This window comes from Haliaeetus albicilla, chromosome 1 (genome assembly GCF_947461875.1).
Source record: "Haliaeetus albicilla chromosome 1, bHalAlb1.1, whole genome shotgun sequence".
NCBI lineage: Eukaryota > Metazoa > Chordata > Aves > Accipitriformes > Accipitridae > Haliaeetus > Haliaeetus albicilla.
In genome coordinates, this window is record NC_091483.1 from 24,756,521 (window position 1) to 24,772,381 (window position 15,861).

The window sequence follows — 15,861 nt, forward strand, 5'->3', positions numbered from 1 at the left end:
ACTCACCCAACTGTCTCTTCTTCTCAGAAGGCCACCAAGAAACCACATACTCATAGACCTTCATGGAGTCCCCAGCAGTACAGGGATAACCTGCCCTTAATTTTTTTTTCTCTCTACACTGGCAGGTAACTTCGAATTATTTCCTATTCTCTACGATTTAGTAAATCAGTATCACTATTCTTACCAATAAAATTAGTGTAAGCCCAAATCACAGGTAAACAAATTATGTATCTGCTGAACTCTGCATCCAGTGCTCAGATCATTAACACTCAAGAACCTGGTTATGTCAAGCACACACTTACAAAGTAAAACATCTTGGGTGTCTTCACCTGGACAGCTATGCCTCCATGTAAGTAAGGCTCCATATCTGACGTATCACCAATGCTGAAGGAATAAGGTGACACCACTGAAAAGAGAACAGAATAAACAGTGACTGATAACCAAAAGTGTCATTGCATACTACAATTCTGTATACAATAAAGTGGGGTTTTGCCAATGCTTCTTATGCTGTAATTTTGTGGTGTGCAACCTTGCTTTGAAAGCATAAAACACAGCTGATCCTCCTAACAGGATTGTCCCTCTCTGCCAGTCTCTGGGCTAAAGTATTAGTTTCACATGATCTGTTATGAAATAAGCTTTTTAAAGAGGCAGCAGATTTAACAAGGATTCTGATGACCACAGCTCTATAACAAAAATGAAATCACTCTCGGTTTTATTTAGACTATGCACAGCAGTGACCAGTATACTGCTCAGAGCTGGATTTTAGCCCCGTGACTAAAACAGGCAATCAAAAAGGGCAGCTGGAGCATTTCAGTTGCATCTTTCCTCTCATACCACCTGGAGCATCATTCAGATAAAGCAAGAAGACACAAAAATTGTTAATTTGTCTTGGATTGGAAAACTGAATGGAAAATTGACACCAAAAGCTGGGCCATGATTAGGAGGAAGGAACTGAACACAGCGTCAACACTAGCAAAACAAAAGGGTCCAAACGACTCAACCACATGTTTCAACGGTACTGTTTTTGTCTCAGACCAAAAAATAGTTAAAAACAAACAAACAGCCCCCACCCACCCACTCTTCTCTTCTGCTCCAGACAAACAGGCATTCAGATCTGGGAACTGGGCAATTCCCCAGCATCCAAAAGGAACCAACTGGTATGCTTTGAGACATGCATGATGCAGACCAAAGCACGGTAAACATAAATCATGAGAATCACTTCAAAAGCATGCTTAGAAACAGTGATGTCAATGCATCCCTGTACACTTAAATCGTCACCCAAAAAACTACAAGGCAAACAGTGACACACAAAGCAGTGTTAATTTAGTCCAAAACCGTGACAGAAGCACAGGCATTATGGGATCCTCCAAAAAACAAAACACTTTTATCAGCAAACTAGTAACAGTAACCTCAGAGGCTGCCAACTAGTTTCCACTAGCTGAGAGTTTCCACTGCTCCTTAAGCAGCAAGATGAGTTTGGAAAGACTAAATGGAAATGGAGTCAAGACTACAGTAGGAAGACCTTTGCACCAGAAACCATTTTTTTTTGTGCAAGTTCACTGGAGGTCTGCACAACCCAGCACTCCTCTGGCTACAGTAGAGTGAGCTAAAACAGGCCAAAAAATAAATATCTTGCAAATGAGTCAGCAACAGTTTACCTGTTATTTGGTGTGTGGATCCATTTAAGCATGACATTCCATTAACTTCCCGAAAGGTTAAGAACTGTCCTGTTTCAAGCCTGTGTGGATGATTTTCAAGGCAAGTGACAATACCAGGATTTGACTGAAAGTGAAAATGGCAAAGTTAGCAAGGAGGAAAGTGTCTTGTGTAAAGGAGTCACACTTTATCGTAGACACATAGCTTTTTGCCTATTGAAACTGCAGCCTCTAATACTTTTCGTACCTCAGTTCTGCCATAACCTATGATAACTTTTTCAGTCCTGTTATTTTCAGTTTAACAGTGTTTTCATAACACAAACTTTCTCATTTTTACAATTCTCAGCATGTTAGCAAACTGCATTTGTTAGCTCTTAGCAGTCAAATCCACTGTTCTATTCTGAAGTAGTAGCAAATTCATCTCCTTTTTCCAAAGGAAAAATAGACTATATGTACAAAGAAATTTTCACAGATATTAAGAAATAAAGTCTTGTGAATGGTCCTTATTACTCCATGCTTCCTTTGCATCTGATCTCCTTAAAATGGACACCTGAAACTTATTCTTGAAAGTTAGGAAGCTTACAAAGCTGGACATGCTCAAATACAGGAAACCACAGCCTCACGCAGATCACAAACAAGCTAGCTTACACTTGCAGGAATCTCAGACATCTCATCCTGTTACAGGATGTCATGCCAACCTCCCATGCACACAGATAATCCTCTGCAGTCTGACAACAGCTCATCAAGACCTTGTGGTGCAGCTCAGGCTGTAACATAGTGGATTTGCAAGCAAGCCTGGCCTCTAAACTCTCCTGCCATCCCTTCCTGAGCTCCCAATATTAGAAAGATTTCAGTTAAGTAGCATGAAACTTAACTACGGTGGACTACATTCTCTGTGGCATGGAGAATGGCAAATGAGTTGACCAGAGAAAATTCTTTTCTGATTTAGGGACAGAATGCCACGTTGACCCTGTCCACAGGACAAGAACAGCCACTTGATGGTGTTTTCAGTACTGAGTTGTAATTCTGGTCATTTTACACTTCAGAGAGTGGAAGCAAGACACAACTAAACTCGAGTATCAGATTATGAATCACAGGATATATGCACAGATTATATTCATTCCTTGAGTTGGCAGGCAATCAGCACAAGCCATGAAACAAAACTGTGCACTCTCTGTAATTAATGAGGACAATCAAGTCATCCATTCCCTTTTAAAGATACCAAAGAACAGGCTACCCAAATCATATCATGACCTTTAATTCAGATCAAACCCAACTTGCTATACAACCCCTTCTAGTTCAGTTATTACAGCTAGACTGGAGATAGGACAAAAGACTTGCTACTGGATGAGTGAGGTTATACTCTGGACTTCCAGAGATAAGAGAAGGAGATGAAGTCGTTTCCACTTATAAAACAATAACACAAGATCAAATGGACATCCTCTCTAACGTTCTGCACTGGACGTATTAGCAACAATATCCTCTTCTCATTGCCTCTACTTTGGTAGTTTAAAACAAACCCTTAAATTTCTTTTCAAAACAGGCTCTCAATCCCCTTGATCATTCCAGTAATCCTCCTCTATGTGTGCTGCAGTTTCTCATAAAAACAGGCTATTTTCATGCCTATTTCAGGGCTTCCTTAGAAGACTTAACCTATTCCCACACCAAGGCTATGTTCTCTTCTCTCTACATCTCATCTCATCTCTCTCTCTCTCTCTCAAAAAAGACTCAATATTGTGACGTTACATTACAAGTAATGACCAGGAGGCATCAGCATGCTCTACAATGTTAGCATGTTATCACTGACTGTTATTGATCGAGACACAAGAATGAAGTAACTTTCTTTGCCTCTGCTATTTTGCCAGTTTTCAACTGCTTAGCAGCCTGCTGAAGTGAAACACTCTGCTTGGTCACATAGCCAGTAACAAGTCATTATAAAAAAATTAAAGCAGCACAATGACTTCTATCCCTTACTTGTGTTATATTTGAAATGAAGATCTCCTTTGGCTCCTCTCCCGTTGTATCCAGCACTTCAAATTCATCACCAAAGTCACAAAACAAACGCGAACATATTCCATATACATCTGCACTGATGAACTACAAGAGAAAGTAAAAATCATGAGTATCCCTAAAACAGCACAAGCCAAAGGAATGACCTCTCACATTCAACCTTGTCCAAGGCTAGCAGGTTTAACTTCTACGGTAGAAACCTGCCACATGCACCCAGGCCACTGACGATATAGCACAGCATTCATGACAGACTCTGAACCTGCTGGAGCATTTCTGAACCCCTACACCAAAACCGGGAACACACCAATACACAGTGAAATACTGCCATTTCTACTACCGTTACATTCAATCTCAGCATATTCTTTCAGAACAATTATGAGTTAACAGTGAAAACTATTTCTTTACCAGAACATCTTTTTTTTTTTTTTTTTTTTTTTTTAAGGAACCAAGCTATGGTTATCTGGGCTGGTATCCAGATAACATCAGACACATGTACAGAGTAGCAGCATCGTACTCCTGAAACTCAAACTGCTCCATCAACATGTTATCTGCATAGAACTATACACCTCATAACCAGCCTTCTCCATTTCTGGATAGAACATGTTGGGAGGTCCAGAATGCTCACTGTATGGATTATTCATGTGTTTTTTCTGTTACCTTAATAGGTGGCTGCTGAGCATGACAGAAGTCATTAATCTTCTTCTGCAGCAACAGACTTACTTCAGTCAGTATGACACACTGTGAACAAGAACAGAAATAAGTCTAAGACATTGAAAGCAATCAACATCTTCAGGCTATGGAAAAAGTAGTACTAATAGTAAGTTACTCAGGTGTCCTGATTCCTTTCCCACACACATAACAGAGAAAGCAGTCTTGAGTCAGTTTTCTCATTACACATTAGAACAGATGGGTTACTGCTCCACAAGTTCTGGAAACAAGATGAGCAAGAGCAGGAACAGCAAATTCTCACTTTTTTTTTTTTTTACTGCAGCTGTGAAACTCAAAACCTAATTAGAATACTTAGAAAAACAGTTATGGATAATCTCAGAGAAAATGTAGATCTTGAATTTTAAGATTAAAGTTAGCAAAACAAACACAAATGATACTCATCAGTGCACACCAAGAAGCCTGCACAAGCTTCAAGTACTGGTGCTCATCAAATTGCAAACATATAATTTCTGTAAGCATTCTTTTCAAGTTTAGGATAGTATTGGGTTACAAAGCGTATGTACTGTGTCCCATTCAGTTATACATGGCTTATTACAGTGAGACATTCAGAAACTTTGTGAGCTTGGATATAACCAATAGCCACACAGTAAAAAGTTCCCAACTCAGACTGAGCCATGCACACAGGCAGGAGACAGCTAACTGACCAACTGAAAACATCCTCATTCCACCACAGAGGAGCTTACATTTCATTAGATACATACATACATACATAAATGATCAAATTATGCAGCCTGAGTTTCTACTGCCTGGAATACATCACACCAAATATATATAGAACATCTGTGCTATGTAGCTGCAAGAAAAAGTCTCCGTTTCACCTTCAAACAAAATGGCAATCTCACTTAGCTATTTATTGTCAAAGTAAATTCCATAACAAGTGTCATAAGAAAGTGCTAGGAACACAAAACCACTGTTTCAGCCTTGAAAAAAAGAAGCGAAACCATTTCATTAACACAAGACCTACTTCTTTCTTTACATCATCTCAAAATGTACGTTAAAGTTTGTTTTCATTTTATTTACTTACGTAAAAACATTTAAAAAAATCCCAATTGTTTGTTCCGAGCAAAATACCACATACAACTGCTTTAAGAGTGACATACCTGGTACTGCTTTAGAAATGACAGATCTGTGGTTTCATCTAGTGGCACAACTGATGCTGCTACATGGACATATGGATTGAGTTCTGCAATACGATGAAGTGTGGCCTCTGCCCTGAAAGAACAACAACTTTCAAGTTTTTTATGCATCTACAAAATTGTATTTTCAATACAGAATTTCATACCACACGTGCCCTATGAGAGTCCCTCAGGAAGTCTCCTGGCAATAATCACCAACTCATTTATTCACACTTAAATTCCTAGCAGGTCTGAGGAAAAAACAGCTTTGTCCAATATACAGCAGGACTCACTGACAGTCTGGTGTCATGACTGTTTTCTAGTCTCACAGGGGTGGCTGACCCTGGCCCCTACTATTAAATTTATATTACAAGCTCCCAACTGCAAGAAGTGAGATATTTGACTCAGAGAGAACTCCAGTCCCAACCTAGACTTCCCCTAATACTTACCTGGGCACTGTACTCAAAACCAGTAACTCCAGAGAAAGGGTTTACCAAGTATTTGATAGGTACTAGTAGCTTTTGGATGATGAACTGTTATTTTTGCCACTGATGAAACTGTTACTCCCAGTCAAGTTCAGTCCTCCCTCACTCCAAAGACTTCACCAACCTGTTCCTTTGACTGGTAATATCATCTTCATGGATGAAGAAGTTGATCCCCAAATCCCATTTTGTGCACTGCTTGGTGTCATGAACTGTAAGAGCCTAAGAAAATTCAGCAAAAAGCATTTACTGGAAGAAGTGTACATGGTCATAGCACCCAAAAGGATTAAGCCCCACATAAAATGCTGGTGGAGTAGCACTGCAGAAGATCTAGTTGTACTACGTATAAGAACGAGCTCCTCCAACCTCTTTTCCAAGAAAACTTACTGTTTGAAAGACAGAAACTTATCTGCAATATGCATTTCATTAAGCATTTTCCTTCCAGCTTGTAGTGACGAGAGCATTTAAATACCAAGGATGATTATTGCCACGCTGCAATTTAGGGCCAATTGCGACCTGTAAAGTAATGGACTCCCAAAAATATAAACAAGGGGTTTTTTGATTGGAAGAAAAGAGTTTTAAAAGGCTTCGCCCTAATAAAATTAATCCCAGCAGCACAAAAGCAGTTGTTGGATTAAAACACCCAACCATTCTAACATCTACACAAAAGGATTCTGATGGATGACAGAATAGGGTAACATATTTTGAATAGTTCGCCTTTTGAGTTTATACCACTCCATTTAGGAGAGGCCACTTTGTACAAAAGGATTCAATGTCTGATCCGCAGCTGGCTAAAATATTACATGAGGTTATTTCAGAGTGCAGTGGACATTAACATGAGACTCTGACCGTACCACTAGAACATCCAGATGACTAAAAGTTTTCACCCCAGGTCCTCAAATGTTTTGCAATCCTTCTACTGAAAGACAGTTTCAGAAACTTAAGATTAGCAAGCTAGTAGTGTTGTCCCTTTTTCTCCTGCTCACCCAAGAATACCCAACAACAGAACTCTTTTACATACCTTTACCCCAGCCAGAATTATATTTTTTGCTGAAAAAAAAAAAAGGAGAGAAGGACTGCTGCAGGTTTCTTGCAAATCTGTAATTGAATAGTTATGTGGGTGGACAATAACAGTATGCCATTGCTAAGAACTTCACAGCTTAAGTGTTCTCTTTTACATTTGGCTCAAGCATTCTACAGCACCACTGAAAGCAGAATAAAATGAGAAAGGTTAAAAAGGCTCTCTACATTTGTCATTTGTCTGCTCTTCATCCCACAAGCGTGATTACAGAGACACTAATGACAATAAACTGCAAAACCCCATGAGTCTGTTCTGGTATTTGGTGCAGAGTACCATTAAAGCCAACTGAAAGGGTACCCCAGGTAAGAACCAGCCAAGACAAGTCTTGCTTATAAAGAGTAAGGGAAATTGTTAAGGAGTTTTCTGCACCAGGGCAGTTATTTATGCATTTTTCACCAAATTTCACCTGTTCTCCTACCTCCCACCCCCCCATTTCCTACATGGGGATAATTCGGGCTATAGCTGTTCCTGTATTACATTCACTGATACTGATGCCTAAAGGAATAACTTGGATCATCCACCCTCAACCCTCACCCAAGACATAAGATTTTGGGTAAAGTGATCTGGCCCATGCAAGCACATTTTAAAGTAAAATTTGAAATGTTGTTCTAGTAAAAAACTTACTAGAGAAAAGTCGAGGATCTTTCCTGCATCTGCTATGTTACTGATACGCATCATGCACATATAAATTCTCTCAGATACTTCGGATATGCTTATTACATCTAAAATAAGCTTTAGAAGTATTCTGGGACAGTATGTTTACATGCACTTGTATCTGCTTAAATAAACATCACCTAACTTACCAATCTCCACACCAAGACCACCTATACCACTCAGGAATACGTGGGACTGAGCCATCTTCTGCATTGCCGTGTCTCCAAGAACATACCTCTGGCGACTACAGCAAAGATAAATTCACATCAAAATGAGATACAAATAAAGGCAAGAGCATATGAAAGCAAGTTAAGAATTCCCAGACTTTTCCAAGAAATTTCAAATATTTTCAGTTATTCTATCATTCCAACCAGTTTCTAATCTGCAACACCAAGTTCTGCAGTGAGCGTGTGTCACGAGCCACATGTGCACAGTTCTATTTACCAGCCCTCCGTTGAACACGCAACTGAGGACATAACATGCGTGTATCTGAACTGTACAGTGCTTTAGGAAATAAATGTATATCAAATGTAAATGTGCACTCAGAATCCAAATAGGGAAAACCATTTAGTACAGATCTTTTCAGTGCCAGGCTTTAGAGAAGAGGAATAACTTCTTAATTTTAAATTAGTGTAAAACCTATTCAGGATAGTAGGTTTTTGGAATTAACGATTGAAGACACAAGCAAGCCAAAGAATTTCTTTGTTATCAGAAATCTTCAAACCAGAGGGTGCAGCACCTTTTGTAGTCAGATCCTGAGCTTTTAGTTTCCAACTGTACAATTAAACTTAAACCATTCTGAATACCATCTTTTCCACCAAGGAAAAGTATGACTTCCATAAGACTAGTGACAAAACGTAAAACGACACATACATCACAGGAAGCAATGCACTGAAATAAAAAGAAGCCACATTTGTTCACATAGAGATGATTTTTTTTAAATTATTTTATTTTACTTTTATATATAAAGAAGCTTTTCATCCCACCACGTTTTTCCAGGGATACCATTTGTTCCAGTACAAGCTCTCTGAACTATTGCCAAGCCAAGTGATCTCAAGCCACTCCCAGATAACAAATTAAAACAAACAAACAAAAATATTTTTTTTTTAAATCTACCAGAAAAACCCAAAACGCTGAAGGATAAGAGAGATACTGATGATGTTCATGAGGACAGAGAAGTATGGCAAAGACAGAGGAATAAATGAAATTATGAAGGAGACAAATTACATAATGTCGAAAAGGAAGGCAAAAAGAAGGTAGTGAAAGAAGATGGGGAATAAGAAAGAGAGGAATATCTCCTACATCAAAGGGAAACAAGTTAAAGGCAGAAAGAATATCCGTATTACAGATAGAAGTATTATTCCTGTTTTCCAAAAAGCACTCATTATTGATACTACTGGAACTTTGTACAACTCCATAGTATTTACCTATGCTTTTTACTGGTCAAATACTAATAATGGTCAGAAAACACCTGTTATGAGACCAATAAAGGAACAGTTTTACAGAAAGATGGGATCATATCTTCAATTCAACCAGTTCTCACTGCTAACTTTGCAAGAAGTGGGTTCTATTTATTTCACTTGCTGAACACGTTGGGGTTTTTTGCCTTACAAAAGGAGGGACACAGCAGCAAAAGTACACACACACCTTTACCTAATCGGCAAGAGATAGTGTTTTCAAGCCTTGCCTTTCACATTACTGCATGTAAGCATAAGTGTTGCTGAAAAGTCAAGAGCAACACTTAAAAATCAGGTAGTCTTACCTATACAAAGCATCATCAATTTCCATAGAGTCTGCCGCCATGATGCAAGGTGATTTGTTTACACTAGACGGGTTACAAAAAGAAATAATCTGGTTACATTGGATGCAATTTCACAGTTGCCCCTCCCCCCCCAATTCTTCAATAGAAGAACTGAAACATAATGTTCAAAGTGATTCCTGTGTAACATCTAAGAAGTCTGTAGAACACCACAGCATCTAGGTAATTAAAACGCATAGGAGCCAGGAGACAAGAACACCCAAAGCTTTAATAAATTATTTCAAAATACAGACATATTAATTTCCCCACTGAGGAGGTGCAAGACTTACTTCTTGTATTTGCCACAGTTAGATTTACTAAAAGTACAATTTCATTTTATAGTAACAGCTCCAAGCTGTTTTAACTTCCATCTACCCGACTGGTGCTTTTTTTTTGGAAGAGAAGATAGGAGATCCCAGAATGACAAGGAGTAGTTACTTACACTGCATTATTTCTATGTTAATTGAAAATCCTCAGAAAACAGGTTACTGTTTTAGCTAACTGAAGAAATCAATACCCAAAGATCTGAATTAACATTTAACTAAGACATCAAGTTACACAGTTTGCTAAGATTTTAAGAAAAAACATAATTTGTGCTATTAAGGCCTTCATTCATTAGCAAAGAGTTTTTCATTGTTAAGTTACCTTAGTGATAACTAAGCACTAGGATTAGGAACAAACTGCCACTGGGCAGCTTGTTTCTTAGTTATACAGGCTGGGAATTGGTGCTTCCTAGGTCTGGCAGGCGACTGCCACCAAATACAAGATGAGCAAAATAGACCCCAGGTTTGACTCAGAACATCAGGTCCCATCACTACTAGGAAGGTACACATCTTATTTCAATTCCCTACAAGCTGTGTTGGCTAGACATGGCTGACAATCCTTTCTCCTAAGAGACTGAAAAGCAAAGGCTCAGATATACTGAAGGTTTTTTTCCCCTGAGAGCAGATATACCCTAAAACAGCTTTCAAGGCAATCCCGCCCAAAGGTTAACTCCTATTTACTGTTCAGATCATTTTGGTAAACACTTTAACATTCTGAAGTATGGCACCTGCAGCCTGTCACAGCCTGAGAGACTACAACATTCTGACCTGCAATTTACCCTTTTCATTTTTTAGGCTGAATTAGAAAGCGCAGAAGTAGTGCAGCAAGAGACAGTTACACTGAAAGCAGGCCACAAGTCTCACCAGTTAAGCTCTTTCACAGTGTGGATACTAACTCCTACACATAAGCTAACACACAAGACAGTCAACGTGAGGCACGTCCATTGCAATCTACACCGCCGTCACTTCAGTGCAGTTCCCATGCCCTTATACAACAAGGGCTGAAGACAAGCAATGCCAATGTTACTAGATCATCCTAGGACCCAGATCTCAAGCCAGAGAACAACACACCTCATCAAAGAGTCATGGGCTTCAGTCCCTGCTTAGGTAAAAGCCTTCATTTCAGCCACTGCCTAGGACACAAGACTGGAAGTTTTCCTCAGAGCAAGCCAGGGCCATCTCATAATGGCCCAGAGCAACCATCCCAACTTCTTCTGCTCCTCCATGATCACCCTCCACAAACAGCACAGGCATTCTGGGACAGCCCAACATAAACAGACTGTGGTACTAAGGTGGGGAAGGTGATCTACCCCTGGATAAAAAACACCCAGCTTCCTCTGCTGTGGTTGCTGACAGCCATCTCAATCAGTGTTCCCTCCCAAACAGCCTTTTGTAAACAATGAGAATGTGTGATCAACCCACAGGCGAAACTTTTCTCACGCAGACCTGTCTGACAGTAGCTCTTCCAATATTTTTATCAATTCCCAGTTCTCCTCCTTCATTCTCTGTTGCAGCACTGAGCTACTGCCAGTGTACCTGTCAGGTATGGCAAAACACCTCCCTCCAAAAGAGGACTTAGTGGTACTATTGTCAAGTGGCTCTAGGGCAAAGTTTTGTTAATGTATTCCCACACCCAAGTTGTATTTCCCACTTTAGTTCAACCGGTACTGAATCTGTCTCAAAGAAAGGCATGTAATATGGGGGGCAGGGGAGGGAGCCATTCTAACATTATGTCCTAGTTGTTACCAGATGCTTGACCTTTATACACTTGCCTGTTTCTTTTTAAAAGCCAACACTATCAGTTTTAATGCCGGGTTTCTATTTAACTGTGTAAGTAACGTCCTTCATTTTTTAAAACCTCAGCTGCTTGTGGGACATAACCCAGGGACAAACTGAGAAGCTACATGTTACCAAGGTCTAAGATGCTCCGAAGAGCAGCGAAGGCACAGGAGCTGCAGCAGTGGGCCGGTTTCACAGTGTTTCTTACCTCCAAGTCAGCGCAGGCTGAAGCAGTATTAATTACTTGCTGTTCAGCAGGCTGGGATGGCGGGGAGGCCTGGATTCATCCCACCTACCCAGGGTTTCCAGAGGCGGATCCCAGTCGATGCAGGCTCCCTGTTCAGCAGAGAGAGAGAACGCTCAGACCCACTGTTAACTGCCCAGCCGGGCTAATGGGGGAAAAAGGACACCTCGGACCTACAGCGAGGAACCGAGACAGAGCCGACTGGCGTCGAAACCAACCCGACCCGGGTCCCAGCAGAGCCAGACCGGCTGCAAGCCCCCCACCTCGACGCCCCGGCTCCCGGGGCGCTGGAAACCGCCACCCGGCAGACCGGCCTACTCCGGACTCGCCGCCCTCCCGCCGCCCGCCTCAGGCCCTCCTCAGCCCCGCCGCCGCCCGCCCTCACCACCGCGGCGGCCTGGCGTTGCGATCGAGGCCCGAACGCCGCCGCCGGCGACGGGGGAAGAGGCAGGAAGGGGATGGAAAACGGCAGCGCCGGTGCCGCGGCGCTTCCCCGCCTGCGCCGACATGAGGGGCCGGGCTAAGGCCGCCCGCCGCGGCCCGCCTCCTCCCGCCGTGAGGGGGTGGGCCGCGGCGGGCAGCCTTAGGCCGGCGCGACATGGCGGCGGGCGGCGTCGCCTTCGCTGGTAGCCAACGGGAGACCCATAAGCCGTTAAAAAACACACCACTTTCTGCCCAAAAAAGCTAACACGCCGTGTTGTTAAAAAAAAAAAAAAAAAAAAAATCCCCATTAGCTTCAAGCGTCACCAGTTTAGACGATCAAGAGCGCTTGCGAGACCTGCTTCTGAGGTAACCGTCTCCTCCACATCTTGCAGGAGACCGCCAGCAACATGTCGCCTACCTCAAAAATAGGCAAAATTTCGTTAAAAGGGGCTAAGGAATGAAGTTGTGAAATGCTGGAGAGCACCCAAGGCCATAGAGGAGCAGAGATTGGCAAAAAGTAGTCAAAACCAATGTACATCCCATGCCAACATGGTATACAGGACTGTGGAAACATTTTCCCTTTTTTTAGTGGCATTTAACCAGGAGAATGTGGCAACCATCACTCTGCCTCCACCACCAGCTCAACATCACCTCCTACAAATACTTTCTCTCCAGTCTCCCAAACTCTGATAAGGATCCCAGCGCTGCCTGCCTTCCCATTAGGCAGTTTATTCTCCCTTCAACTTAAACCCTGCCTTCCCTTTCATTATCTCTTATAATTGGGGTAGGTGTGACGAGTTTAAATCTTTCTTGATACCATTAGCACATCTTTGCTAGAATGGGAGGGATTCATCCTACTGCACAAGCCAGGACTGAAAAATGCCACTGCATACAATGTATACAGAATAGTCACCTTAAATTTTAAAATATTTGTAACTTTGGAAAAAAAAAAAAAACAAACCCACAACCAACTGTCTGCATCCTACAGTACACAAGGAAAAAAAAAGTAAGCCTTTTCTTTATCTTGATTGGGTTTTGGGGAACTTCTAGGGGCAAGAAGACCCAAGTTTTGTCCTCTTTGTGAGCTTCCAATGCATTATTTTAGCATTTATCTAGCTCTAATGAACAGAGTTCTGGCAACCCTCCATGTCTTCCTCAAGCTTTACACTTCAGTTCAACAACACGCGCAGCTTTTGTACTGAATTAGTAACAAAGACGAAGAGCAGCTGGACAACACTGTGCTCGTTCAAACATGGGCTATGCTTTGGCAGGATCAGGGTGAAAGTACTTGCCTGCTACACAGCTTTTTTGTGACACACAGAAATAAAGATGTGGGCAAATTTCAGAGAACCACTAGAGGCCACTAGAAGTCTGAAATGCTGGACTGGAAGGTGGGATAAAGGGAGAAAGCCGTTCAGTTCTGCAGGATGATGAATGCAATCCTTACCAGTAAAGAACTGCTATTTAAGGCTGGTATGTGCTTGTCGCTTTTTCACATAATACATAAAAATCAGAAAATACAAGAATAAAATTACTTCCATTATTTCAATAAATTAATTTCAAAGAGCAGTGCACGTACCTGATGAACCGAATTAACAGGAGTCCCAGCTATAAAGTGAAAAAGCTATAAAGAAGAAAAAAAGTGAAGGAGAGTTTAAAGACAGCAAAAAATGTCAGCTTCAGTTTTGCCACTTTGCGAATTTTTAGTTCTGTCAGTGATTTTTACCTTTAATTTTGTGGTTTCTTTCCTTAAAAAGGAACCTGTTTCAATTTTTTTTTTAAGGTTAAACTAACAATTCTTATTTTTAAGAACTTACCGATCAAATGTGTTGTGAAAAATTAAAAAACCCAAAAACCAAAAACCTGCTACTTACCATCTTTCTGTCCTGTCACTTTGGTATGCAGTCATCTCACATGAAACAGATTTTGCATAGTAACAGAGAATACTGACGACCCTTTTGCCTAAACAGAGAAACAGCAACATCCAGTTAATTCTTGCCTAACAGTTTAGCAGTTATTAAGCAAAGACTAACTATCAGTGAAACCATGAACATGGGCATTCTAAGATAAATTGCCAAATAACAATGGGCAGATTCTGTTTACCCCAGAAGCCAAAGAAACTGGTTTCCACATGCATCAATTAGTAGGTGTACTCAGGAGCCCTCTATGTTGATGATATCAAATAAAAAAATATACAGGTTTTTCTCTTTATTTTCCAATTTTGCAAAATTTGAAACATCCGGAGCCATTTGACTTTTCCCTGTAGCCCTATCTTTTAAAAACTCTTACAACCATAAAATCTTAGAAAATTTGGTTAAATAAATTAATTTTAAAGGAATTCCCAACTCTATATTTGTACCATGTTAAAGTCAGCTATAGCTTTTGAGACTGGCAAAATGTACGAAGCGAGGCTGTAGGTTTACAGACTTGCTGAAGCAATGAGTGGTACATGGCTGTGGTCAGAATGCCACCACCTCGGAACTTGAGCCTATTCATGCCCAAAATCTCTGTAACTTCAGTTTATGTGCATTACTGTAGATTCATTCTGCATGCAGGTATTGAATACATCTTTAGAACCAGTATTTTCAAAAGGAGCTGAAGCTGATATAGCTGTAAATCTCCTTTCCATCTGTTGGGAAAATCCCAGCCACTTGCACTTTTTTTTTTTAGTCTTTTAATTTCTTGATTTCCAGGCACAACTTGACATTCTTAATGGGCACCCCAAAGTGGGGATTTGGAGGGGATGCCTTTGTTTCCCTGATTTATTTAGTTAATAAACAAATTAGCAGACAAAACTCTATGTAGCTTTCTCCCTAAAAATGGGTTATGTGAAAGTATTAAGGCCAACACAATTCAGTTTAGCACACAGGCCAGTGCAGAAATGACCATAAATCCACATCAACATCCTTCAGTGGGTTTCCAAACATCCTACCATAGGCTATGGCTTACCATCAGCTCCTGCAGGAGCAAGGTGCTGATTGGCAAGGCTTTGTCTCTTCTTTTTGGCACAACGTGCGTTGTAGGAGTGCTTTGCTGGCATGTTTAAATGGACTCCAGCTTCCCAGTGGGGTGGGCCAAAGTATCTTGTCACTTAGGGCTGCTCTAGCAAGTGACACCTTCCTACAAACCATGTTAACAATGTTGTTAAAATCCTGATCCAGATAAACAAGGGCACCAATTACCTAAGCTGATTCCACACTGACATGCGTATGAATGCATTTCCAAAAGCAAAAGCCAGCTTTCCCATGCACGTGCATCGCAGAGTACGAGTTGCCAGATAAATATTCATTGGGTTAAAGAATAACTTTTGGCTCTCAGCTCTTCTGATTTGTTAACAGGAACAGCAGATATGGAATTGGAGTTTCTACAAGCTTTACCTACATAAGGAATCCTGGTGACGGACTGATGTCATTCAACCAGACCTCCTCACATGATTAGGCCTTGTGCAATCAGCCTCTTATTTCTTTCCTACTTGTGCTCCAGGCTGAAAATTAGCATTGGGCAAGCCTTAAACAAACCAATTTGAATAAACAGAAGTTTGGAACATGTTTCTTGATGCTTTAAATTC

General features: G+C 40.9%; 1 protein-coding gene across 2 annotated transcripts in view; it reads right to left on the reverse strand.

Annotated features, from left to right (window-relative positions):
- The window catches only part of UBA6 (ubiquitin like modifier activating enzyme 6), a 34,190-nt gene extending 21,782 nt beyond the window's left edge, over positions 1-12,408 (reverse strand). Inside the window, exons 1-11 of one of the 2 annotated variants that reach the window (XM_069782293.1) lie at positions 12,256-12,408; positions 11,835-11,962; positions 9,489-9,551; positions 7,876-7,970; positions 7,013-7,041; positions 6,119-6,213; positions 5,495-5,606; positions 4,323-4,403; positions 3,630-3,752; positions 1,659-1,782; positions 303-406 (exon numbers count right to left, since the gene is read on the reverse strand). In XM_069782293.1, coding sequence (XP_069638394.1) covers positions 303-406; positions 1,659-1,782; positions 3,630-3,752; positions 4,323-4,403; positions 5,495-5,606; positions 6,119-6,213; positions 7,013-7,041; positions 7,876-7,970; positions 9,489-9,529 — 804 coding nt within the window. In that variant the 5' untranslated portion in view covers positions 9,530-9,551; positions 11,835-11,962; positions 12,256-12,408. Of the gene's footprint in view, positions 1-302; positions 407-1,658; positions 1,783-3,629; positions 3,753-4,322; positions 4,404-5,494; positions 5,607-6,118; positions 6,214-7,012; positions 7,042-7,875; positions 7,971-9,488; positions 9,552-11,834; positions 11,963-12,133 lie in introns of both variants that reach the window. The other variant, XM_069782301.1, reaches the window with a different exon arrangement.
- Positions 12,409-15,861: the final 3,453 nt, after the last annotated feature.